The sequence below is a fragment of the Panulirus ornatus genome, chromosome 62, assembly GCF_036320965.1.
Source record: "Panulirus ornatus isolate Po-2019 chromosome 62, ASM3632096v1, whole genome shotgun sequence".
Classification (NCBI taxonomy): domain Eukaryota; kingdom Metazoa; phylum Arthropoda; class Malacostraca; order Decapoda; family Palinuridae; genus Panulirus; species Panulirus ornatus.
The window spans coordinates 15,587,367-15,614,190 of record NC_092285.1 but is presented as its reverse complement, the minus strand read 5'-3'; the positions used below and the strand labels follow the sequence as shown (position 1 = coordinate 15,614,190).

The 26,824-nt window shown below is 41.4% G+C and overlaps 1 protein-coding gene across 3 annotated transcripts in view; it reads right to left on the bottom strand.

The window, feature by feature from the left end:
- Positions 1 to 26,817, bottom strand: part of Spt20 (transcription factor Spt20 homolog) — a 150,517-nt gene extending 123,700 nt beyond the window's left edge. For 2 of the 3 annotated variants that reach the window (XR_011711970.1, XM_071656369.1), the window contains exons 1-4: positions 26,125 to 26,816; positions 23,503 to 23,628; positions 21,108 to 21,288; positions 77 to 234 (exon numbers count right to left, since the gene is read on the bottom strand). Coding sequence is in view for 2 of the 3 variants with exons in the window: in XM_071656369.1 (XP_071512470.1) it covers positions 77 to 234; positions 21,108 to 21,288; positions 23,503 to 23,628; positions 26,125 to 26,160 (501 nt within the window). In the remaining variant the exon portion in view is untranslated. Of the gene's footprint in view, positions 1 to 76; positions 235 to 21,107; positions 21,289 to 23,502; positions 23,629 to 26,124 lie in introns of all 3 variants that reach the window. The other variant, XM_071656370.1, reaches the window with a different exon arrangement.
- Positions 26,818 to 26,824: the final 7 nt, after the last annotated feature.

The window sequence follows — 26,824 nt, the reverse complement described above, 5'->3', positions numbered from 1 at the left end:
AATTCTTTGCAACATTTCTTTCCAAAAGTGGCAACAAAATGTGGTTTTGTTTATCCAATGGGAAATATGAACATACCTGACTTGTTGGTTGTAAAAGAAGGTATCTTGTGTCATATGACGAATCAAGTGTTCTCCTATAATCCCGCACTTCAGCTATTACACAGCCTGAGTGGTATATTTCTATATTTGACTCATCTAGCAGGTCCAACAGCATTGGGGGAAGTTTCTCATTGTCTGGAATAAAAAAAAATTTTAATGAGATTTCATCAGACTAATATCAGCACTCACTATGCCATATCATGTAAGATCAAGTGCAACAGAGATTCTGACAAAGCATAAATTGAAAGCAAAAAGGAATTTAGTCAATCTTCATTTATAGTTTTTTTTTTTTTTTTTTTGCCGCTGTCTCCCACGTTTGCGAGGTAGCGCAAGGAAACAGACGAAAGAAATGGCCCAACCCACCCCCATACACATGTATATACATACGTCCACACACGCAAATATACATACCTACACAGCTTTCCATGGTTTACCCCAGACGCTTAACATGCCCTGATTCAATCCACTGACAGCACGTCAACCCCGGTATACCACATCGCTCCAATTCACTCTATTCCTTGCCCTCCTTTCACCCTCCTGCATGTTCAGGCCCCGATCACACAAAATCTTTTTCACTCCATCTTTCCACCTCCAATTTGGTCTCCCTCTTCTCCTCATTCCCTCCACCTCCGACACATATATCCTCTTGGTCAATCTTTCCTCACTCATTCTCTCCATGTGCCAAAACCATTTCAAAACACCCTCTTCTGCTCTCTCAACCACGCTCTTTTTATTTCCACACATCTCTCTTACCCTTACGTTACTTACTCGATCAAACCACCTCACACCACACATTGTCCTCAAACATCTCATTTCCAGCACATCCATCCTCCTGCGCACCACTCTATCCATAGCCCACGCCTCACAACCATACAACATTGTTGGAACCACTATTCCTTCAAACATACCCATTTTTGCTTTCCGAGATAATGTTCTCGACTTCCACTCATTCTTCAAGGCTCCCAGAATTTTCGCCCCCTCCCCCATCCTATGATCCACTTCCGCTTCCATGGTTCCATCCGCTGCCAGATCCACTCCCAGATATCTAAAACACTTTACTTCTTCCAGTTTTTCTCCATTCAAACTCACCTCCCAATTGACTTGACCCTCAACCCTACTGTACCTAATAACCTTGCTCTTATTCACATTTACTCTTAACTTTCTTCTTTCACACACTTTACCAAACTCAGTCAACAGCTTCTGCAGTTTCTCACATGAATCAGCCACCAGCGCTGTATCATCAGCGAACAACAACTGACTCACTTCCCAAGCTCTCTCATCCCCAACAGACTTCATACTTGCCCCTCTTTCCAAAACTCTTGCATTCACCTCCCTAACAACCCCATTCATAAACAAATTAAACAACCATGGAGACATCAAACACCCCTGCCGCAAACCTACACTCACTGAGAACCAACCACTTTCCTCTCTTCCTACACGTACACATGCCTTACATCCTCGATAAAAACTTTTCACTGCTTCTAACAACTTGCCTCCCACACCATATATTCTTAATACCTTCCACAGAGCATCTCTATCAACTCTATCATATGCCTTCTCCAGATCCATAAATGCTACATACAAATCCATTTGCTTTTCTAAGTATTTCTCACATACATTCTTCAAAGCAAACACCTGATCCACACATCCTCTACCACTTCTGAAACCACACTGCTCTTCCCCAATCTGATGCTCTGTACATGCCTTCACCCTCTCAATCAATACCCTCCCATATAATTTACCAGGAATACTAAACAAACTTATACCTCTGTAATTTGAGCACTCACTCTTATCCCCTTTGCCTTTGTACAATGGCACTATGCACGCATTCCGCCAATCCTCAGGCACCTCACCATGAGTCATACATACATTAAATAACCTTACCAACCAGTCAACAATACAGTCACCCCCTTTTTTAATAAATTCCACTGCAATACCATCCAAACCTGCTGCCTTGCCGGCTTTCATCTTCTGCAAAGCTTTTACTACCTCTTCTCTGTTTACCAAATCATTTTCCCTAACCCTCTCACTTTGCACACCACCTCGACCAAAACTCCCTATATCTGCCACTCTATCATCAAACACATTCAACAAACCTTCAAAATACTCACTCCATCTCCTTCTCACATCACCACTACTTGTTATCACCTCCCCATTTGCGCCCTACACTGAAGTTCCCATTTATAGAGTTAACTCCTGGTATACTTCTTACAAAATGTATGTTTTGAAATATGAAAATTCTTTTCTGCTCAAGACAGAGTCCCGCAAGCAATGAGAGCCACTTCCATTGCCCTGTCTTACTGGTGGGACAGCACATGAATTTCTTACCTAATACTTATAACATACCTGTGGTAACAGCAGCTTGCTTATCTAAGGTCTACCTTCTACCAATCATAGTCCACTACAGAGATGCCACCAACTCACCCATTCCAGAGAACTGGTCAGCTTAGCAGCTTAGATTTGCATCTTATGTACATCAAACCAAAAGCAGACACCAATGGTAAAGAGAAAAGGTTTACCAAAAAGAGAGAAGGAATGGTAGAGCAGGGTAGGGAGACCAAAAAACTGCTCATGAGATGTCACCATGGAAAGATGGTTTGGTTTTGAAATACAAAAAACTATTTCTTTCTGGGCCAATGTCCAATGGCCATGAGATATATTCTAAAGGGGTATTGTGGTTAAGACCCTCTGTCTGTCTGACAGAGAACACTGGCTTTCCACACCTACTGCCATCTTCTCAGCTAGACAGCAACTGCTCCCTTATTTTGTGCCAGACCTCAGCTAATCAGAGACCACCAAAGACATGAAATTATCAATCTACAGGCTCCTGGCCACTTAAAGTTCACTTATTTAAAGGTTATGAGCATCAACCTTAACTCAGTCACAATTCATCCACAAATCTTTATTTTTCTAAATAAGGAGAGGATGAATGAAAACAGCAAAAAGACTAGGAAAAAATGCTCACAAGGCACATTCTTAGAAAAGTTTTTCAAATATCAAAATCTTCCTTACTTGCTTCTGTAGTCTGTCCTGATAGGATAATAGTGCAAATTGGAATTCAGTGGGATATTCACCAAATGAGATTAGTCAAAGGATGAGGGTAAGAGCAAAAACTGTCAAAAGGCAAAAAACTGGAGATGTCAAAAGAGGCAAGGGGATAGAGCAGCCCCACCAGCACCAAAGTGAGGACAGAAGTGTTAGGAGATGGTAATGCCACACCAAAAGTTATGTATAGAGTAAACCCTCAATTTAACGGACTATTAGGGGGGAAGAGGTGTCTGTTAATGCTGAGAGTCCATTAAATCTAACGCAACCTATTTCTGTGCCACATCTAAATTCACAGGCTTTCTTTTAACTCCTCTATGACCATTGGTTTAGTGTGTGGCAAGACAGTGGGCATCCGGCTGCGTGGGAACGCTCACTTGGCAGTCAGAGGCTGGAGTCAGACTGAGATAAAGGTGATGCCACCCCTCTCCTGTGAAAGGAAACTTTTTTTTAACATAAAGTGAGGATGGACAACCTGCTTTCATTGCACTTCTTAAATGGAGCAGTGAGTAGGATTTGAACCCATGCAGGAAAATCCCAAGTTATTGCAAGACTGCTCACCTCCTTCAGGAGATGGGGTGTACCCAAGGAAATTGCCTTGGATGGGAGAACCAATCTAGACAGCAAGGAGATGGAAGCTGTCTACAACATCTCCTCAGCCCACTGCCCCAAGTCCAATGGACACACTGAAGCAGCAGTAAAGGCAGCCAAACAGGTGCTGAGGGGCAACAAGGGTGTTGGAGGTAGCCTACACAACAGCAATGCAACTTAGGATATGCTCCAACATCTCAAAACTCACCCTAAAAGAGGGGGATAAGTCACCTCCACAGCTGGCAGCAGGAAGACAGTTGCAAGATGGTGCCCTGGCACACTAGCAACATCATCTGATAAACTGGCGATGGAGAACAGCTCTGCAAAACAGGGAGCAGGCCATAGCAGAGTCAAGCTAACATGCAGGGCAGCCCAGCAGGTGATGCCACTATGCTCCCCAATTGTCCGTGGGCACCCTTGTCTGCATTCAGAACGTTGCTTCAAAGGTGTGGGACAGATCAGGCTTGATAGTGGAGGTGAAGCCACATAGGCAATACGGTAAAACCTCAATTTAACAGACTAATAGGGGAGAGGGGGTGTCAGTTAATGCCAAAAGTCTGTTAAATCTAATGTAACCTACTTCTGTGTCACATTCAAGTACACACACTTTCTTTTAAGTCCTCTATCATTGTAGGGTACAGTGTGAGGTACAATAGTTGGGTGGCAGGCATCTAGCAGTATGGGAACACTCGCTGGGCAGTTGGAGGAAGAAGTCAGGCTCAGACAGAGGTGATGCCAACCTTCTCCTGTACGAGGATACTTCTTTATACTAGTGAAGACGGACTACCTGCTTTCATTGCACCTCTCACATGGAGCAATGAGTAGGATTCAAATCTATGCAGGAAAAGCCCATGTTACTGCAAGGCTGCTCACCTTCAACAGATGAGGTACACCCAGGGAAATCACCTCAGACAGGGGAACCAATATAGACGGCAAGGGAATGGAAGTTTTCTATAAAATATGATGAATCATGGCCCACATTTCCTCATCCCACTTCCCCCACTCCAATGGATGCACCGAAGCAGCGGTAAAGGCAGCCAAATCACTGCTCAGCAACAATACACTTCCTTTACATGCAAGCAGAAAAAAAATTACATAAATTAGTGTGTTCACTCTTCACAGAAGTCACCACAAACTTAATCTTGCAAGTGTGTGGCACAGTGTCTCACATGGTGAGGTTGCCACCTCCTAAGGCTGGGTGTCATCACAACTGGGGGAGGAGCCACTGCTGGTGGGTACTCCCCTTAACTCATGGGTCCATTAAATAAAAAATCTGTTATATCGGGTACGTTAAAATGAGGGTTTACTGTACAAATGTTCATGAATTAGTACTAATTGGAAAAAAAAATGAGATTCATGGATCATATAGAGGTAAGTCCATCTGATGTTGCTGGAGTCATGGAAATAAAGCTTACTAACAAGATAAGATCTCATCTGTTGTGCCTGGGGGACACACACACACAAGATAGTAAGGATGATAAAAGTCAAATAAGCAGGACAACTGACTCTCTAAATAAAAATTGGCCTGAAGGATTGGCATTCTAAATAAAAGACAACAATGAGTTTCAAGAAATAATGGAGGATGGCCCATTCAGACAATACACAGAAGGAAGAGTAACTGTTGGCAAGAAGTACATAGTTAACAATGATGATACAATCAACTTCCATGGTGAAGCAGTCAGCGTGCCTGACTGTGATGCATTTATGGGTCACCCAGGATCAAGCACATATGTTCGAATCCTGGTTGTGGCAGTCGGACCCCAGTCAACCCAGCTCTTCATCCACCCTTAGGGGTTGGTCGATAAAATGGGTACCTGGCTCAGGCTAGGAACAAGTCAATTGGGATGCAAGTTTGAATGGAGAAGTGGGAGACCAAATTGGAGGAGGAAGGATGGAGTGAAAAAGATTTTGAGTTATCGGGGCCTAAACATACAGGAGGGTGAGAGGCAGCGTGAGAGGCAGAAAGGAATAGAGTGAATTGGAACAATGTGGTATACCAGGGTCAGCGTGCTGTCATTGGACTGAATCAGAGCATGTGAAACATCTGGGGTAAACCATGGAAAGGTCTGTTTCAGTACATTACACATGACAGCTAGAGACTGAGCATGAACAAATGTGACCTTTTTTGTCTGATCTTCTGGCGTACCTCACTGAAGCTGTGGGTAGCAATGCTGTGTCCTGTGGGGTGGGGTAACAACAGGAATGGATAATGGCAAGCATGAATAGGTACATGTGTATATATGTCTGTGCATGTATATGTGTATATGTTGATATGTATATGCATATGTGCGTGTATGGTCGAATAAAAAGATGTTTTGGAAGGAGGTAAATGAAGTGCGTACGACAAGGGAACAAATGGGAACTTCAGTGAAGGGGGCTAATGGGGAGGTGATAACAAGAAGTGGTGATGTGAGAAGGAGATGGAGTGAGTATTTTGAAGGTTTGTTGAATGTGTTTGATGATAGAGTGGCAGATATAGGGTGTTTTGGTTGAGGTGATGTGCAAAGTGAAAGGGTTAGGGAAAATGATTTGGTAAACAGAGAAGAGGTAGTAAAAGCTTTGCTGAAGATGAAAGCCGGCAAGGCAGCAGGTTTGGATGGTATTGCAGTGGAATTTATTAAAAAGGGGGGTGACTGTATTGTTGACTGGTTGGGAAGGTTATTTAAGGTATGTATGACTCATGGTGAGGTGCCTGAGGATTGGTGGAATGCTTGCATAGTGCCATTGTACAAAGGCAAAGGGGATAAAAGTGAGTGCTCAAATTACAGAGGTATAAGTTTGTTGAGTATTCCTGGGAAATTATATGGGAGGGTATTGACTGAGAGGGTGAAGGCATGTACAGAGCATCAGATTGGGGAAGAGCAGTGTGGTTTCAGAAGTGGTAGAGGATGTGTGGATCAGGTGTTTGCTCTGAAGAATGTATGTGAGAAATACTTAGAAAAGCAAAGGGATTTGTATGTAACATTTATGGATCTGGAGATGGCATATGATAGAGTTGATAGAGATGCTCTGTGGAAGGTATAAAGAATATATGGTGTGGGAGGCAAGTTTTTAGAAGCAGTGAAAAGTTTTTATCGAGGATGTAAGGCATGTGTACGTGTAGGAAGAGAGGAAAGTGATTGGTTCTCAGTGAATGTAGGTTTGCGGAAGGGGTGTGTGATATGTCTCCATGGTTGTTTAATTTGTTTATGGATGAGGTTGTTAGGGAGGTGAATGCAAGAGTTTTGGAAAGATGGGCAAGTATGCAGTCTGTTGTGGATGAGAGAGCTTGGGAAGTGAGTCAGTTGTTGTTCGCTGATGATACAGCGCTGCTGGCTGATTCGTGTGAGAAACTGCAGAAGCTGGTGACTGAGTTTGGTAAAGTGTGTGAAAGAAGAAACTTAAGAGTAAATGTGAATAAGAGCAAGGTTATTAGGGACAGTAGGGTTGATGGTCAAGTCAATTGGGAGGTAAGTTTGAATGGAGAAAAACTGGAGGAAGTAAAGTGTTTTAGATATCTGAGAGTGGATCTGGCAGCGGATGGATTCATGGAAGCGGAAGTGGATTATAGGGTGGGGGAGGGGGCAAAAATCCTGGGAGCCTTGAAGAATGTGTGCAAGCCGAGAACATTATCTCGGAAAGCAAAAATGGCTATGTTTGAAAGAATAGTGGTTCCAACAATGTTGTATGGTTGCGAGGCGTGGGCTATGGATAGAGTTGTGCGCAGGAGGGTGGATGTGCTGGAAATGAGATGTTTGAGGACAATGTGTGGTGTGTGGTGGTTTGATCGAGTAAGTAATGTAAGGGTAAGAGAGATGTGTGGAAATAAAAAGAGCGTGGTTGAGAGAGCAGAAGAGGGTGTTTTGAAATGGTTTGGGCACATGGAGAGAATGAGTGAGGAAAGATTGACCAAGAGGATATATGTGTCGGAGGTGGAGGGAACGAGGAGAAGTGGGAGACCAAATTGGAGGTGGAAAGATGGAGTGGAAAAGATTTTGAGTGATCGGGGCCTGAACATGTAGGAGGGTGAAAGGCGGGCAAGGAATAGAGTGAATTGGATCGATGTGGTATACCAGGGTTGACATGCTGTCAGTGGATTGAATCAGGGCATGTGAAGCGTCTAGGGTAAACCATGGAAAGTTGTGTGGGGCCTGGATGTGGAAAGGGAGCTGTGGTTTCAGGCATTATTGCGTGACAGCTGGAGACTGAGTGTGAACGAATGGGGCCTTTGTTGTCTTTTCCTAGTGCTACCTCGCACACATGAGGGGGGAGGGGGATGGTATTCCATGTGTGGCGAGGTGGCGATGGGAATGAATAGGCGCAAGCAGTGTGAATTGTGTGCATGGGTATATATGTATGTGTCTGTGTGTGTATATATATGTGTACATTGAGATGTATTATTTTTTATTTTATTATACTTTGTCGCTGTCTCCCGCATTTGCAAGGTAGCGCAAGGAAACAGACGAAAGAAATGGCCCAACCCCCCCCCATACACATGTATATACATACATCCACACACGCAAATATACATACCTACACAGCTTTCCATGGTTTACCCCAGACGCTTCACATGCCTTGATTCAATCCACTGACAGCACGTCAACCCCGGTATACCACATCGCTCCAATTCACTCTATTCCTTGCCCTCCTTTCACCCTCCTGCATATTCAGGCCCCGATCACACAAAATCTTTTTCACTCCATCTTTCCACCTCCAATTTGGTCTCCCTCTTCTCCTCGTTCCCTCCACCTCTGACACATATATCCTCTTGGTCAATCTTTCCTCACTCATTCTCTCCATGTGCCCAAACCACTTCAAAACACCCTCTTCTGCTCTCTCAACCACGCTTTTTTTATTTCCACACATCTCTCTTACCCTTACGTTACTCACTCGATCAAACCACCTCACACCACACATTGTCCTCAAACATCTCATTTCCAGCACATCCATCCTCCTGCGCACAACTCTATCCATAGCCCACGCCTCGCAACCATACAACATTGTTGGAACCACTATTCCTTCAAACATACCCATTTTTGCTTTCCGAGATAATGTTCTCGACTTCCACACATTCTTCAAGGCTCCCAGAATTTTCGCCCCCTCCCCCACCCTATGATCCACTTCCGCTTCCATGGTTCCATCCGCCGCAGATCCACTCCCAGATATCTAAAACACTTCACTTCTTCCAGTTTTTCTCCATTCAAACTCACCTCCCAATTGACTTGACCCTTAACCCTACTGTACCTAATAACCTTGCTCTTATTCACATTTACTCTTAACTTTCTTCTTCCACACACTTTACCAAACTCAGTCACCAGCTTCTGCAGTTTCTCACATGAATCAGCCACCAGCGCTGTATCATCAGCGAACAACAACTGACTCACTTCCCAAGCTCTCTCATCCCCAACAGACTTCATACTTGCCCCTCTTTCCAAAACTCTTGCATTTACCTCCCTAACAACCCCATCCATAAACAAATTAAACAACCATGGAGACATCACACACCCCTGCCGCAAACCTACATTCACTGAGAACCAATCACTTTCCTCTCTTCCTACACGTACACATGCCTTACATCCTCGATAAAAACTTTTCACTGCTTCTAACAACTTTCCTCCCACACCATATATTCTTAATACCTTCCACAGAGCATCTCTATCAACTCTATCATATGCCTTCTCCAGATCCATAAATGCTACATACAAATCCATTTGCTTTTCTAAGTATTTCTCACATACATTCTTCAAAGCAAACACCTGATCCACACATCCTCTACCACTTCTGAAACCACACTGCTCTTCCCCAATCTGATGCTCTGTACATGCCTTCACCCTCTCAATCAATACCCTCCCATATAATTTACCAGGATACTCAACAAACTTATACCTCTGTAATTTGAGCACTCACTCTTATCCCCTTTGCCTTTGTACAATGGCACTATGCACGCATTCCGCCAATCCTCAGGCACCTCACCATGAGTCATACATACATTAAATATTGAGATGTATAGGTATGTATATTTGCATGTGTGGGCGTGTGTGTGTGTACATTGTGTATGGGGGTGGGTTGTGCCATTTCTTTCGTCTGTTTTCTTGCGCTACCTCGCAAACACGGGAGACAGCGACAAAGCAAAATAAAAAAATATAAAAAAAAGAATAATAATAATAATAATAATAATAATAATACATGGATGCGAAAGTGAGTCATAAGGTGGGGGAGCAATGAAGAATGTGTGGAACAACAGAATGTTATCTCAAAGAGCAAAAATGGGTATGTTTGAAGGAAGAGAAGTTCCAACAATATTATATGGTTGTGAGGCATAGGCTATAGAGAGGGTTGTACGAGGGAGGATGGATGTGTTGGAAATGAAATGTTTGAGGACAATATTGGTGTGAGGTGGTTTGATCAAGTAAGTAATGAAAGGGTAAGAGAGATGTGTGGAAATAAAAATAGTGTGGAAGAGAGAGCAGAAGTGGGTGTGTTGAAATGGTTTGGACATATGGAGAGAATGAGTGAGGAAAGATTGACAAAGAGGATATATGTGTCAGAGGTGGAGGGAACAAGGAGAAGCGGGAGGCTAAATCAGAGATGGAAGGATGTAGTGAAAAAGATCTTGAGCGATCGGGGCCTGAACATACAGGAAGGAGAGAGGCGTGCAAGGAATACAGTGAATTGAGAGGATATGGTATACTAAGGTCGATGTGCTGTCAATGGACTGAACCAAGGCATCTGAAAAGTCTGGGGTAAACCATGGAAAGGTCTATGGGGCCTGGATGTGGACAGGGAGCTGTGGTTTCGGTGCATTACACATGAGAGATAGAGACTGAGTGTGAACGAATGTGACCATTTTTGTCTGCTTTCCTGGCGCTACCTTGCTGAAGCAGGGGGTAACAATGCAGTTTGCTGTCGGGTGGGGTAGCACCGGAAATGGATGAAGGCAAGCATATGTATATGTATATATATGTATATGTCTGTGTATGTGTATATGATGATATGTATATGTATACATAAGTTTGTTGGTATGAACATGTATATGCATGTATGGGCATTTATTTAAAGGCAAGCATATGTACATGTATATATATGTATATGTCTGTGTATGTGTGTATATGTTGATATGTATATGCATGTATGGGCATTTATCTACATGTGTATAGGAGTGGATGGGCCATTCTTCATCTGTTTCCTTGTGCTACCTTGCTAACACGGGAGATGGCGGTTAAGAATAAAAATAGATAAAATAATAATAATAATAATAATAATAATAATAATAATAATAATAATAATAATAATAAAAATAATAACAAAAATAATAATAATGAGTTTGAATGGAGAAAAACTGGAGGAAGTGAAGTGTTTTAGATATCTGGGAGTGGATCTGGCAGCGGATGGAACCATGGAAGCGGAAGTGGATCATAGGGTGGGGGAGGGGGCGAAAATTCTGGGAGCCTTGAAGAATGTGTGGAAGTCGAGAACATTATCTCGGAAAGCAAAAATGGGTATGTTTGAAGGAATAGTGGTTCCAACAATGTTGTATGGTTGCGAGGCATGGGCTATGGATAGAGTTGTGCGCAGGAGGGTGGATGTGCTGGAAATGAGATGTTTGAGGACAATGTGTGGTGTGAGGTGGTTTGATTGAGTAAGTAACGTAAGGGTAAGAGAGATGTGTGGAAATAAAAAGAGCGTGGTTGAGAGAGCAGAAGAGGGTGTTTTGAAATGGTTTGGGCACATGGAGAGAATGAGTGAGGAAAGATTGACCAAGAGGATATATGTGTCGGAGGTGGAGGGAACGAGGAGAAGAGGGAGACCAAATTGGAGGTGGAAAGATGGAGTGAAAAAGATTTTGTGTGATCGGGGCCTGAACATGCAGGAGGGTGAAAGGAGGGCAAGGAATAGTGAATTGGAGCGATGTGGTATACCGGGGTTGACGTGCTGTCAGTGGATTGAATCAAGGCATGTGAAGCGTCTGGGGTAAACCATGGAAAGCTGTGTAGGTATGTATATTTGCGTGTGTGGACGTATGTATATACATGTGTATGGGGGTGGGTTGGGCCATTTCTTTCGTCTGTTTCCTTGCGCTACCTCGCAAACGCGGGAGACAGCGACAAAGCAATGGCAAATGGACGGCAGTTGTGGACTGACAGGACCGCTGGACCTTGGCGACTTCTACGGCGTCTTCTCCCTTTACGGTGGAGGGATGTTGTTAGCCGGCTTGACTTTCCTGTTGGAGCTGTCTCTTGCTGTCCGCAAACATCCTCAACCGTAACTCCTGGCATGCCGGACATTTTGATGCTCACTGACGACCTCGACCACGGACTTTGCCGGTCACACCGTCACGCTCTCCTGCCTAACTCAGCACAAGGCACAGCGAGCGAGAACCTTACTGCTTCATGTGGTTCCCTTTGCCGCTGGGTCACCCATGGTGTACTGCCCTCATGAAACAAAAGCTTCACCCATGACACAGCAGGTTTGTTTAAAACCTAGGAGCCCATCAGCCTTAATAAAGTACCACAATAGGCTTGTGAACCAAACAAGGAGGATGGCACTGAGCCTCGCATGACGACAACAAAAAATCAAGAACCATTGCAACACAAACCTCGCCAGGTGGTAGAGTGTCCCGCAGTGTATCGAGACAGACTTCCCCAGAACTTTTTAAAGGGGAAGTAAATGTTTATGGTTGTGTTACTGGAGTGATAGTTTTCATATATGGTGCTTTGACAAGAAAATTGTGAAATTGGAAAAAATGTAGCTTAGACATTGAAGCTTATTGATACAGTGGTCAAATTGATGAGAACTACTATTGACGTTTGTGTAAATAAATTATACATTTCCTTTTTCCATAGCCAGAGGTTGAACCATTATGTGACATTCATGTTTTTCATTCATTTCAAGCTAGAAGTTTCAGTTTTCTAAATTGTTTCTTACATTTTTCATATGTATATATATGTATGTGTGTGTGTGTGTATATGTGCGTATGTATGTGTATGTGTGTGTATGTGCATATGTATATATATATGTATATTATCCCTGGGGATAGGGGTGAAAGAATACTTCCCACGTATTCCTCGCGTGTCGTAGAAAGCGACTAGAGGGGACGGGAGCGGGGGGGCCAGAAATCCTCCCCTCCTTGTATTAACTTTCTAAAATGGGAAACAGAAGAAGGAGTCACGCGGGGAGTGCTCATCCTCCTCGAAGGCTCAGAGTGGGGTGCCTAAATGTGTGTGGATGTAACCAAGATGTGAAAAAAGGAGAGATAGGTAGTATGTTTGAGGAAAGGAACCTGGATGTTTTGGCTCTGAGTGAAACGAAGCTAAAGGGTAAAGGGGAAGAGTGGTTTGGGAATGTCTGGGAAGTAAAGTCAGGGGTTAGTGAGAGGACAAGAGCAAGGGAAGGAGTAGCAATACTCCTGAAACAGGAGTTGTGGGAGTATGTGATAGAATGTAAGAAAGTAAATTCTCGATTAATATGGGTAAAACTGAAAGTTGATGGAGAGAGGTGGGTGATTATTGGTGCATATGCACCTGGGCATGAGAAGAAAGATCATGAGAGGCAAGTGTTTTGGGAGCAGCTGAATGAGTGTGTTAGTGGTTTTGATGCACGAGACCGGGTTATAGTGATGGGTGATTTGAATGCAAAGGTGAGTAATGTGGCAGTTGAGGGAATAATTGGTATACATGGGGTGTTCAGTGTTGTAAATGGAAATGGTGAAGAGCTTGTAGATTTATGTGCTGAAAAAGGACTGATGATTGGGAATACCGGGTTTAAAAAGCGAGATATACATAAGTATACTTATGTAAGTAGGAGAGATGGCCAGAGAGCGTTATTGGATTATGTGTTAATTGACAGGCGTGCGAAAGAGAGACTTTTGGATGTTAATGTGCTGAGAGGTGCAACTGGAGGGATGTCTGATCATTATCTTGTGGAGGCTAAGGTGAAGATTTGTATGGGTTTTCAGAAAAGAAGAGTGAATGTTGGGGTGAAGAGGGTGGTGAGAGTAAGTGAGCTTGGGAAGGAGACCTGTGTGAGGAAGTACCAGGAGAGACTGAGTACAGAATGGAAAAAGGTGAGAACAATGGAAGTAAGGGGAGTGGGGGAGGAATGGGATGTATTTAGGGAATCAGTGATGGATTGCACAAAAGATGATTGTGGCATGAGAAGAGTGGGAGGTGGGTTGATTAGAAAGGGTAGTGAGTGGTGGGATGAAGAAGTAAGAGTATTAGTGAAAGAGAAGAGAGAGGCATTTGGACGATTTTTGCAGGGAAAAAATGCAATTTAGTGGGAGATGTATAAAAGAAAGAGACAGGAGGTCAAGAGAAAGGTGCAAGAGGTGAAAAAAAGGGCAAATGAGAGTTGGGGTGAGAGAGTATCATTAAATTTTAGGGAGAATAAAAAGATGTTCTGGAAGGAGGTAAATAAAGTGCGTAAGACAAGGGAGCAAATGGGAACTTCAGTGAAGGGCGCAAATGGGGAGGTGATAACAAGTAGTGGTGATGTGAGAAGGAGAAGGAGTGAGTATTTTGAAGGTTTGTTGAATGTGTTTGATGATAGAGTGGCAGATATAGGGTGTTTTGGTCGAGGTGGTGTGCAAAGTGAGAGGGTTAGGGAAAATGATTTGGTAAACAGAGAAGAGGTAGTGAAAGCTTTGCGGAAGATGAAAGCCGGCAAGTCAGCAGGTTTGGATGGTATTGCAGTGGAATTTATTAAAAAAGGGGGTGACTGTATTGTTGACTGGTTGGGAAGGTTATTTAATGTATGTATGACTCATGGTGAGGTGCCTGAGGATTGGCGGAATGCATGCATAGTGCCATTGTACAAAGGCAAAGGGGATAAGAGTGAGTGCTCAAATTACAGAGGTATAAGTTTGTTGAGTATTCCTGGTAAATTATATGGGAGGGTATTGATTGAGAGGGTGAAGGCATGTACAGAGCATCAGATTGGGGAAGAGCAGTGTGGTTTCAGAAGTGGCAGAGGATGTGTGGATCAGGTGTTTGCTTTGAAGAATGTATGTGAGAAATACTTAGAAAAGCGAATGGATTTGTATGTAGCATTTATGGATCTGGAGAAGGCATATGATAGAGTTGATAGAGATGCTCTGTGGAAGGTATTAAGAATATATGGTGTGGGAGGAAAGTTGTTAGAAGCAGTGAAAAGTTTTTATCGAGGATGTAAGGCATGTGTACGTGTAGGAAGAGAGGAAAGTGATTGGTTCTCAGTGAATGTAGGTTTGCGGCAGGGGTGTGTGATGTCTCCATGGTTGTTTAATTTGTTTATGGATGGGGATGTTAGGGAGGTAAATGCAAGAGTTTTGGAAAGAGGGGCAAGTATGAAGTCTGTTGGGGATGAGAGAGCTTGGGAAGTGAGTCAGTTGCTGTTCGCTGATGATACAGCGCTGGTGGCTGATTCATGTGAGAAACTGCAGAAGCTGGTGACTGAGTTCGGTAAAGTGTGTGGAAGAAGAAAGTTAAGAGTAAATGTGAATAAGAGCAAGGTTATTAGGTACAGTAGGGTTAAGGGTCAAGTCAATTGGGAGGTGAGTTTGAATGGAGAAAAACTGGAGGAAGTGAAGTGTTTTAGATATCTGGGAGTGGATCTGGCAGCGGATGGAACCATGGAAGCGGAAGTGGATCATAGGGTGGGGGAGGGGGCGAAAATTCTGGGGGCCTTGAAGAATGTGTGGAAGTCGAGAACATTATCTCGGAAAGCAAAAATGGGTATGTTTGAAGGAATAGTGGTTCCAACAATGTTGTATGGTTGCGAGGCGTGGGCTATGGATAGAGTTGTGCGCAGGAGGATGGATGTGCTGGAAATGAGATGTTTGAGGACAATATGTGGTGTGAGGTGGTTTGATCGAGTGAGTAATGTAAGGGTAAGAGAGATGTGTGGAAATAAAAAGAGCGTGGTTGAGAGAGCAGAAGAGGGTGTTTTGAAGTGGTTTGGGCACATGGAGAGAATGAGTGAGGAAAGATTGACCAAGAGGATATATGTGTCGGAGGTGGAGGGAACGAGGAGAAGAGGGAGACCAAATTGGAGGTGATGGAGTGAAAAAGATTTTGTGTGATCGGGGCCTGAACATGCAGGAGGGTGAAAGGAGGGCAAGGAATAGAGTGATTTGGAGCGATGTGGTATACCGGGGTTGACGTGCTGTCAGTGGATTGAATCAAGGCATGTGAAGCGTCTGGGGTAAACCATGGAAAGCTGTGTAGGTATGTATATTTGCGTGTGTGGACGTATGTATATACATGTGTATGGGGGGGGGGGTTGGGCCATTTCTTTCGTCTGTTTCCTTGCGCTACCTCGCAAACGCGGGAGACAGCGACAAAGTATAATAAAAAAAATATAAAACACAGACTATTATTATTATTATTATACATATATATACATATATATACATGTGGTATGCCGGAGTTGATGTGCTGTTAAGGGATTGAACCAGGGCATGTGAAGCATCTGGGGTAAACTATGGAAAGTTTCGTGGGGTCTGGATGCAGAAAGGGAGCTGTGGTTTCGGTGCATTACACGAACCTTCAAAGTACTCACTCCATCTCCTATCTTCATTACTACTTGTTATTACCTCCCCATTTGCCCTTTCACCAATGTTCCCATTTGTTCTCTGGTCTTATGCACACAATTTACCTCCTTCCAAAACACCCTTTTATTCTCCCTAAAATTCAATGATACTCTCTCACCCTAACTCTCATTTACCCTCTTTTTCACCTCCTACACCTTTCTCTTGACCTTCTGCCATTTTCTTTTATACATCCCTAGTCATTTGCACTACTTCCCAGCAAGAATTGTCAAAACCCCTCTCTCCTCTCTTTCATTAACAACCTTACTTCATCCCAACACTCACTAACCTTTCTAATCTGCCCACCTCCCACTTTTCTCATGCCACATGTATCTTTTGCGCAAGCCATCACTGCTTCCCTGAATACATCCCATTCCTCCACCACTCCCCTCATGTCATTTGCTCTCACCCTTTGCCAATTTACACTCAATCTTTCCAAGTACTTCCTCACATAAGTCTTCTTTCCAAGCTCACTTACTCTCACCACTCTCTTTTCCCTAACGTTCTTTCTTCTTTTCTGTAAAATTCTACAAATTTTCACCTTTGCCTCCACAAGATAGTGATCAGACATCCATCCACCTGTCCCTCTCAGCACATTATCATCCACAAGTCTCTTTTACACATCTATCAATTAACACGTAATCAAATAATGCTCTTTGACCATATCCCCTACTCACATGCGTATACTTATGTATTTCTCTCTTTTCGAACCAGGTATTCCCAATCACCAGGCCTTTTTCAGCACACAGATCCACAAGCTCTTCACCATTTCCAATTACAATACTGAACACCCCATGTACACCAATCATACCCTCAACTGCCACATTACTCACCTTTGCATTCAAATCACCCATCACTATAACTGGTCCCATGCATCAAAGCTGCTAACACACTTACTCAGCTGCTCTCAAAACACTTTCCTCTCATGATCTTTCCAGGTGCATAGGCACCAATAATCACCCATCTCTCTCCATCCACTTTCAGTTTTACCCATATCAATCTCGACTTTACTTTCTTACACTCTATCACATACCCCCACAACTCCTGCTTCAGTAGTGCTACGCCTTCCTTCACTCTTGTCCTCTCACTAACCCCTGACTTTACTTCTAAGACATTCCCAAACCACTCTCCCCCTTTACCCTTGAGCTTCATTTCTCTCAGAGCCAAAATATCCAGGTTCCTTTCCTCAAACATACTACCTATCTCTCATTTCTTCTCATCTTGGTTACATCCACACACATTCAGACACCCCAATCTGAGCGTTCAAGGAGGATGAGCACTCCCTGTTTGACTCCTTCTGTTTCCCCCTTTAGAAACTTAAATACAAGGAAGGGGGTTTTCCAGGCCCGCTGCAACTGCCACCCTTTAGTCACATTCTACAACATGCAGGGAATACGTAGGAAGTGTTCTTTCTTCCCTATCCCCAGGATTGTGGGAATACGTGATAGAGTGTCAGAAAGTAAACTCCAAATTGATATGTGTAAAACTGGAAGTGATTATTCATGCCTATGCGCCTGGTCATGAGAAAAAAGATCATGAGAGGCAAGTGTTCTGGGAGCAGACGAGTGAGTGTGTTAGCAGCTTTGATGCATGAGACTGGGTTATAGTGATGGGTGATTTGAATGCAAAGGTGAGTAATGTGGCAGCTGAGGGTATAGTTGGTGTACATGGGGTGTTCAGTGCTGTAAATGGAAATGGTGAAGAGCTCGTGGATTGGTGTGCTGAAAAAGGACTGGTGAACGGGAATACCTAGTTTAAAAAGAGATATACTTAAGTATACACATGTGAGTAGAAGCGAGGCCAGAGGGCGTTATTGGATAACATGTTAATTGATAGGCGTATAAAAGAGAGACTTCTGGATGTTAATGTGATGAGAGGAGCAGCTGGTGGGATGTCTGATTGCTATCTTGTGGAGGCAAAGGTGAAGATTTGTTGAGGTTTTCAGAAAAGAAGAAAGAATGTTGGAGAGAAGAGAGTGGTGGAAGTAAGTGAGCTTGGAAAGGAGACTTGTGTGAGGAAGTACCGGGAGAGATTGAGTGCAGAATGACGTAAGGGGAGTGGGGGAAGGAATGGGATGTATTTAGGGAGGCAGTGATGGCTTGCGCAAAAGATGCTTATGGCATGAAAAAGGTGGGAGGTGGGCAGATTAGAAAGGGTAGTGAGTGATGCGTGATGAAAAAGTAAGATTGTTAGTGAAAGAAAAGAGAGAGGCATTTGGACAAATTTTGCTGGGAAGTAGTGCAAATGACTGGGAGATGTATAAAAGAAAGTGGCAGGATGTCAAGAAAAAGGTACAAGAGGTGAAAAAGAGGGAAATGAGAGTTGGGACGGGAGAGTATCATTAAATTTTAGGGATAATAAACAGAAGTTTTGGAAAGAGGTAAAAAAAAAAGTGCGTAAAACACGAGAAGAAATAGGAACATCAGTGAAGGGGGCAAATGGAGAGGTAATAACAAGTAATGATGAAGTGAGTATTTTGAAGGTCTGATGTATCCATTTGATGATAGAGTGGCAGATATAGGGTGTTTTGGTTGGGGTGGGGTGCAGAGTAAGAGGGTCATGGAGAATGGTTTGGTAAACAGAGAAGAGGTAGTGAAAGGTCTGAGGAAGATGAAAGATGGCGGCTTTTGATGGTATTACAGTGGAATTTATTAAAAAAGGGGGTGACTGTGTTGTTGATTGGTTAGTAAGGATATTCAATGTATGTATGGATAATGGTGAAGTGCCTGAAGATTGGTGGAATGCATGCATAGTGCCACTGTTCAAAGGCAAAGGGGATAAAGGTGAGTGTACAAGTTACAGAGGCATAAGTTTGTTGAGTATTCCTGGGAAATTATATGGGAGGGTATTGATTAAGAGGGTAAAGGCATGTACAGAGCATCAGATTGGGGAAGAGCAGTGTGGTTTCAGAAGTGGTAGAGGATGTGTGGATCAGGGGTTTGCTTTGAAGAATCTATGGGAGATATACTTAGAAAAACAGATGGATTTGCATGTTGCATTTACAGATCTGGAGAAGGCATATGATAGGGTTGATAGAGATGCTTTGTGGAAAGTTTTAAGAGAATATGGTGTGGGAGGTAAGTTGCTAGAAGCAGAGAAAAGTTTTTACCAAGGATGTAAGTAGGAAGAGAGGAAAGTGATTGGTTCCCAGTGAATGTCGGTTTGCGGCAAGGGTGCGTGATGTCTCCACAGTTGTTTAATTTGTTTATGGATGGGGTGGTTAGGGAAGTGAATGCAAGAGTTTTGGAGAGAGGGGCAAGTATGCAGTCTATTCTGGATGAGAGGGCTTGGGAAGTGAGTCAGCTGTTGTTCACTGATGATACAGTGGTGGTGGCTGATTCTGGTGGGAAACTGCAGAAGTTGGTGATTGAGTCTGGTAAAAAGTGTGAAAGAAGAAAGTTGAAAGTAAATGTAAGAGCAAGGTTTTTAGGTTCAGTAGGGTTGAGGGACAAGTTAATTGGGAGGTAAATTTGAATGGAGAAAAACGAGTCATTGAAGTGTTTCAGATATCTGGGAGTGGACTTAGCAGCAGATGGAACCATGGAAGCGGAAATGAGTACAGGGTGGGGGAGGGGGCAAAGGTTCTGGGAGCATTGAAGAATGTGTGGAGGGTGAGAACATCATCTCGGAGCAAAAATGAGTATGTTTGAAGGAATAGTGATTCTAACAATGTTATGTGGTTGCGAGGCATGGGCTATAGATAGGGTTGTGCTGAGGAGGGTGGACGTGTTGGAAATGAAATGTTTGAGGATAACATGTGATGTAAGGTGGTTTGATCGAGTAAGTAATGAAAGGGTAAGAGAGATGTGTTGTAATAAAAAGTGTAGTTGAGAGCAGAAGATGGTGTTTTGCAATGATTTGGAGGGGGGTGGTGGATGTTATTTGATGTGTGGAATGGATGAAGGCAGCAAGTATGAATGTACATGCATATACGTATATATGTCTGTGTAGGTATATGTATGTATATGTGCATGTGTGGGCGTTTATGTACATAAATGTGTATGTGGGGGGGGGGGCATTCCATGTCTGTTTCCTTGCCCTACCTCGTTAACACAGGAGACGGCGATTAAGTATGATAAATAAATAAATATATATACCCTAGTCTGAGTGAGGTACCCATTTTATCAACCAACCTCTAGGGATGGATGAACAGATGGGTTGACTGGGGACTGACTGACGCAACCAGGACTCAAACCTACGCAAAGGACTCTGGAGGCCTATGAATGCATCAAGGTCAGGTATGCTAACCGCTACACTTGCTCACTTCATCACTACCTGTTACCACTTCCACCTTTGCCCCTTCACTGATGTTCCTGCTTGTTCTCTTGTTTTTTGCTTTTTGCACATTATCATCCTCCTTCAAAAACATCTTGATATTCTCCCTAAGGTTTACTAATTATCACTAACCCTAACTCTGATCTGTCCTCTTTTTCTATCCTTGCACCTTTCTCTTGACCTACTGCCACTTTCTCCTATACATCTCCCAATCATCTGCACTCCTTCCCTGTATGCATGAAATTATGTAAGAAATGTGTACAGAGGAGATATCAACTGACAGTAAACTTTACAACAGATTCTCTGTATCATCTTATAGATATGTAGGCAGATAGGCAAATGTAACAGTGAGTGGTAAAAATAAACATCTTAGATATCAACTGAGAGCATCTAGAAACATAAAAAGCACATAAACATTTTCCAATATCCATTCTAACAATTTCATCAACTAATCCTACCTACTCCTGAATAAGAAAACATACCTTTGTACAACTACAAGTTAAAATACAAAATCTTTTCAACTATTGAATGATAAAACAAGTAGCATACATACCTATGTAAGTTAAGAAAACATCTTCCTCGTAAGACAAACGAATAGTTTCTGTTTCAAGCCCAGATGACATTTTTATAGCAAGTGAATATCCTTCATTGCCTCGGTACAGGTTAACTATAAGGCAATTAAGACTCTCACGTTTCACCAATTTCTCCAGCAACTTGTGGGTTAAGCTGATACTCTGTAAAAAGGTGAAACCGTATTCCTTACTTTGAATTACCTCTAAATGGTTGTAAGAGATATATGAAATGGAGTGATATAAATAATTTGCAGGAATAAAGAGAACAAGTTAATACCTACTAAGTATTCATTCTTATGGTAATATGAAAATAAAAATTTCTGCATTTTGCTTAGAATCAAACTCTGCATACCCCAATGCAAGTAATCCATAGTTCCATTATTAAAACACAGGAAATTTGTAATTAATGTGCCCTTGTAAGAAAAATAACTTCTCAGCTAATATAAATAAAACAGCAAGATATTGATCAATGACTGCAGATTATTCATTTATGAGTATAGAATAGGAAAATTACTTCAAACATAATAATCTACTCAGGCTTGTAGAAAACCAAAGCTACCAGAGTAATGAAAAAGATATAAACTATAAATCAAATGCACTACAAGTGAAACTCCCATTAACAGGAAGGTGCCTTTAACCATGAATATGACACAGTGCAAAGTGATGTCTCTTATTTCCACTGGTGATGTGGGGTATGGCAGCCATAAATCTTGATTATGTGTAAGTGTGTGTGTGTGATTCTTTAGTATCATTTGTTTCCATCCCCTTCTTAATTCAATCCATTACTATATCATTACCCTCGTCTAACATATCAAACCAAATTTACTTTGAAAGCTTTTACTTACACAGTTTTACTACACTCTGGTGGTTATTCAACTACATATATGGTGAAATAAATCAATCATCTCTGGGCTTTTCTTTACTAACCCGAATCCCACCTAAACCTCTACATACAAAATAATCAATTCAGTCTAGAACTTCAAAAAATAGTCCCATTGTTCAGAACACCACAGAAATCACTTTACCATGCTGTGCAAAAATCTGTTCTCCCAAAATGTAAATGAAATATCTATTACAATGCACTGGTTCCCTAATACAGGTTAAAAATCCTTAATCCAAAAATCCAAAATCTGAAACCTTCTGAGTGGCAACATGACATACAAGTGGAAATTCTGCACCTGACCTCAAATGCTGGGCTCTGACTTTCTATGGGCACCAGATTGTTACAAACCATCGTCACCACCAGACCTACATGCATTACTGTGTTTTTTGCTTATTCCCCGCTCTTTGTGAATAAGTGTAAGAAATGATTGCTTATCAGTAGCATATAAATTCAGAGTCTGAAATGAGGGTGATGCCAAACAACTATAAATTGTCCACATGGGTGGCTGACATTGTGACACCTTAGCTTTCTGATGGTTCATTTTTACACAAACTTTGTTTCATGCACAAAATTATCAAAAATATTGTATATATTAGCTTCAGGCTGTGAATAATTTGTATATGAAACATAAATGGATTTTGTGTTTAGACTTGGGTCCCATTCCCAAGATATTTCACTATCTATTATCCATCATGACAAATGCAGAAAATAGAATGGTATGGAAACAAATGGGTCAGAGCTGAGACATACCTCAACGTTTTGACCATTCAATGGTCTTCTTCAGGATATACTGATTCCAGCCTTCAGTGGGACTATGTTCCCCATCAAGTGATGATCATGCAGTCGGACACCTTATAGTCGGTCTCTGATTGGATTGCTTTTCCTGCTGCCTCCACCCATTCAAAGCAATCTCCGCTGCCTGACGTGACCAGCAGGTGAACCCAAACCTTGTGTTAACAATGTTCTTAATCCCTTCCTCTAGGTAGGCTCTGACACTATCATGAAACGGCTTGTTATCACTTGCCTGAAGTTGCCTTGGTGTTGACTGTTTAGGTTTGGGTTCATCTGCTGGTCACTTGCCTGCAGTTGCCTTGGTGTTGACTGTTTAGGTTTGGGTTCATCTGCTAGTCACGTCAGGCAGCAGAGATTGCTGTGAATGGGTGGAGGCATCAGGACAAGTGATCCAATCCAAGAGCAACACACCAAAGTGTCTGACTGGATGACCATCAATCGATGGGGTACAAAGTTCTGCCAAATGCTAGAATCAGTGTCTCCTGAGGAAGACCGTCGAACGGTCAAAACGTTGAGGTATATCTCAACTCTACCCCACTTGTTTCCATACCATCCTGTTTTACACAGATCTCATTATGTATATCCAAATATTCCAAAATCCAAAACACTTTTGGTCCCAGGAATCTCGGATAAGGGATACTTAACCTGTAATCAGTAAAAGAATAACAGTAAAAATAACAAAACAAAGGAAATATTGTCACCTTTAGTCTCGGTGTTTTGGATGCTTCCTCAGCATAAATGGCGGCTAATTTTCTGAACAGTGGTTGTCCCTGAAGAGCCCCACACCTACCCTGAACTAGAACATCATGACTCTGCTCTATCAAGTACTGAAATACAAAATAAAAGAAAAAGACATTTTTCATATAAAACACACACTTCCTTAGTAGAAGAAAGCACAGACACAGGTTAAAGAATAATTTTCAAAATGGGCATGGCATAGGTATCAGTCTTAAGACCTACTGTTCTTTAAAGTTCATGCATTTGACTACCTGATGAAAAGGATTTACACCTGAGATGTTTGATGAAGGTACCATGGTCATAAAAGAATGAAAGAATGATGAAAACCATAAAAGCTTTCAAGGGAACCTTGAGAAAGTTCAAAGCTGGTCTGGTAAATGGTTGAAAAAATTCAATCCAAGCATATGTAAAGCAATAAGGATGGAATAATGTAACAAGACCTTGGTGAGATTATCATCCAGCAGGAAATAAACTGCATGAATGTGTACATGAAAGAGCCTAAGGAGTTGACCCTACGCCTACCCTGTCATCATGGATCTACATTAAGGAAACTGTTAAGAACAAACTCTGTCTGCTGGCAATACTGGAAATGCAATTAAGCATATGAATAAAGAAATGTTTGGTAAACAATTCACAATGCAGTACAATCAGACCAAAACTGGAGGAAGACTCTCAGTTCTGGTCACTCCACCTAAAGCTTTAATGCACAAAGATTGGGACCTGCCCAATTTTTCTAATTTTCCATATTTTGGAATAATGAGATGAAATGATGTATACACTTATAAGTTCTCTAACAGAAAAACCTTAAAGCTTCAAATAAACAAAGAAAAAAATTGAATGCAGTATACATACAATATGGTATACTATGACTCTAAACAAATAAAAGGTCAAAAAGAAATACAGGTTTTGTGTAAATGCCATGGATGGAAAGAATAAAAAAGCTAAGAAACAATAAACATTGGCAGTATGCAAATGTTTGAAATCCTAGGGGCCCAGCCATCATCACCAAAGTGAATCTTTTTTAGGTTGAAGAGGCTAATGGCGAACAGCCCATTACTGATAATAATGAATCACTTTTCATTCATCTTTTACTTCATACATTTGTCCACATATGATTTATAACATCAAATATGTTAATAACATTATATACATACCATTTCTGGTTGTACATTACCTTTTCTCCATATCTATGCTTGTAAACCATTCTCCTACCATACTGAATGAAAAAACCTATTATACTATCAATCACAAGGACAGTCATCAGCATCAATTCAATGCATCACGCAAGAGGTAGGCATAAATCTGTATGAGACAGTTTATAAGCCTTTTAAGTTATAATTTGTATTCTACTCTTATGGATATGTTATTACCACAGTAAAGGGTGAATTAAAAGCTTGGGATTTTCCTGTTTCACTCTTACAAGTGATTTTTCAATAATAAAGAAAAGTGTGGGGCTAAATAATAAACAATTAAGGTAAAATACCAATATGTATACATAGAGCTAATCTGTTTAGTAAATGGTTCTGATGTCTTGTGGGTTCTATTTGTGAAATTTCATCATCAAAATATGTACTTCATTTAACTGCAACCTGATTTGTTTAGTATCAAAAGTAAAAGGTGATTTCAGATGTCTATAGAGACAGAGGAATCTGACCCTGTGTAGAATACTTCTCATATGTATTAAATTGATCCCTAAATCTATGTAAACATCTAAATTCACCCAATATATCTGCATAATTAGGATTGTGTTGGATTCAAATGTTAAAACTCATGGCAGCATTCTGAGGGATCCATAAAAATCAAAGGAAAGTAATTATTTCTAGACTTTCTAAGCAAGTTTTCTTGTTCTATTACAGCTTCAATTGGTTTACATAACAAACAAGCCAAATAAAGCTCTACAGAATCCAAACAAGTACAAGGTGAATGTTTTTGGTCAGTTGTTCATAGAATGATCACTTTTCTAATGTTCTTGCACTACACATCAGTACAGTAGAAAAGATACTGGGATGCCTTGCAATTGTTAATCATTTCCTACATCTAAACTAAACAGTTATGAATGCATTTCTTACACTAAATTGTTCATCTTCCTTCTACTTCAAAACCCCACTAACATTAGAAAAGCTTAAAACCAATAACGTCAGATGGTGTTTAGACCCTAAATCCCACACTATCAGCTCTATACATTGTAAAGAATCCACTGGAGTAAGTGTCCATAAATTCTATCATTCATCTTGAACAAAGTTATCCAAAAATTGTAACTAATAATGCCTTCACCCAAATCTATAACTACATTACTTAAAATCATGTCATCCTTGTAAAGTTTTACTCAAAATAATAACTACGACTGACTTAACATTCAAAATAATGCTCTAAACTATGCTGTATAGAAAGAGCAACACTAATGGACAATGTACCAAGTTTTCAAGCAGTTACTGTATTCTTTAAACACTATACTACACAACCCAATCCTTCTATCCAAGCTAATAATGACACAGAGTTGCGGAAAGCTAAGTTTGATACATGGCTAACCTAGTTAAATACACACTGTGGCTGGCAAATTCATAGTATATTAAAGAGCAACTTACATCTGCCTTGTTTATCAAAGACTCCATGATATCCATGACTGAATATTCTTGGTTTTATTCCCATGAACTGAGTTTACATTAAGCCGCCACGTTCTTCCTCCATTTACTAGGTGCACATTATAGTTCGTCTTTTTTTCTTCTTGAGAACTTGAAGATAATGTGTTGTTTTTTTTTTTAAGAACTTTCAGAAAATTTGTGGCTTGTTTTCTTAACTTCATCTATGTAAGCTTCATTATAGCTGGAAGTTTTCAACGACACCAATATATAATCACCTCATTCACACCATGTAGCACATGTAAAGTTCAACATGATGGCTCCATCCTCGAGTTCATAAATGTTCCTTCATCATCAGTATGTAAAACTTATACAAAATTCCCATGTGCTGGTCTGCATTAGAAATCATAAATTTCTCATTATTTTTCAGAGCAATCTAAAGAGGACTTTATCCTCTGTATGAGTCTCTGACCAACCAACATTTGTTGACAAATACGACTGTGATAACTGCTGTATATTGGACATTATAGTAATACAAAATTTCCTAATTACTTTAATAATAAAGGTGATCTTATAGTTTCCACTTCACATATATGTTTGCTGTTGAACGATATGTTTTTTCGATGATATCTGACATTATTCGAACTATCTTGAACCTAATTTTGCTCGCCAATCACTCATTTCTGTGAAGAATGTTTCTAAATCA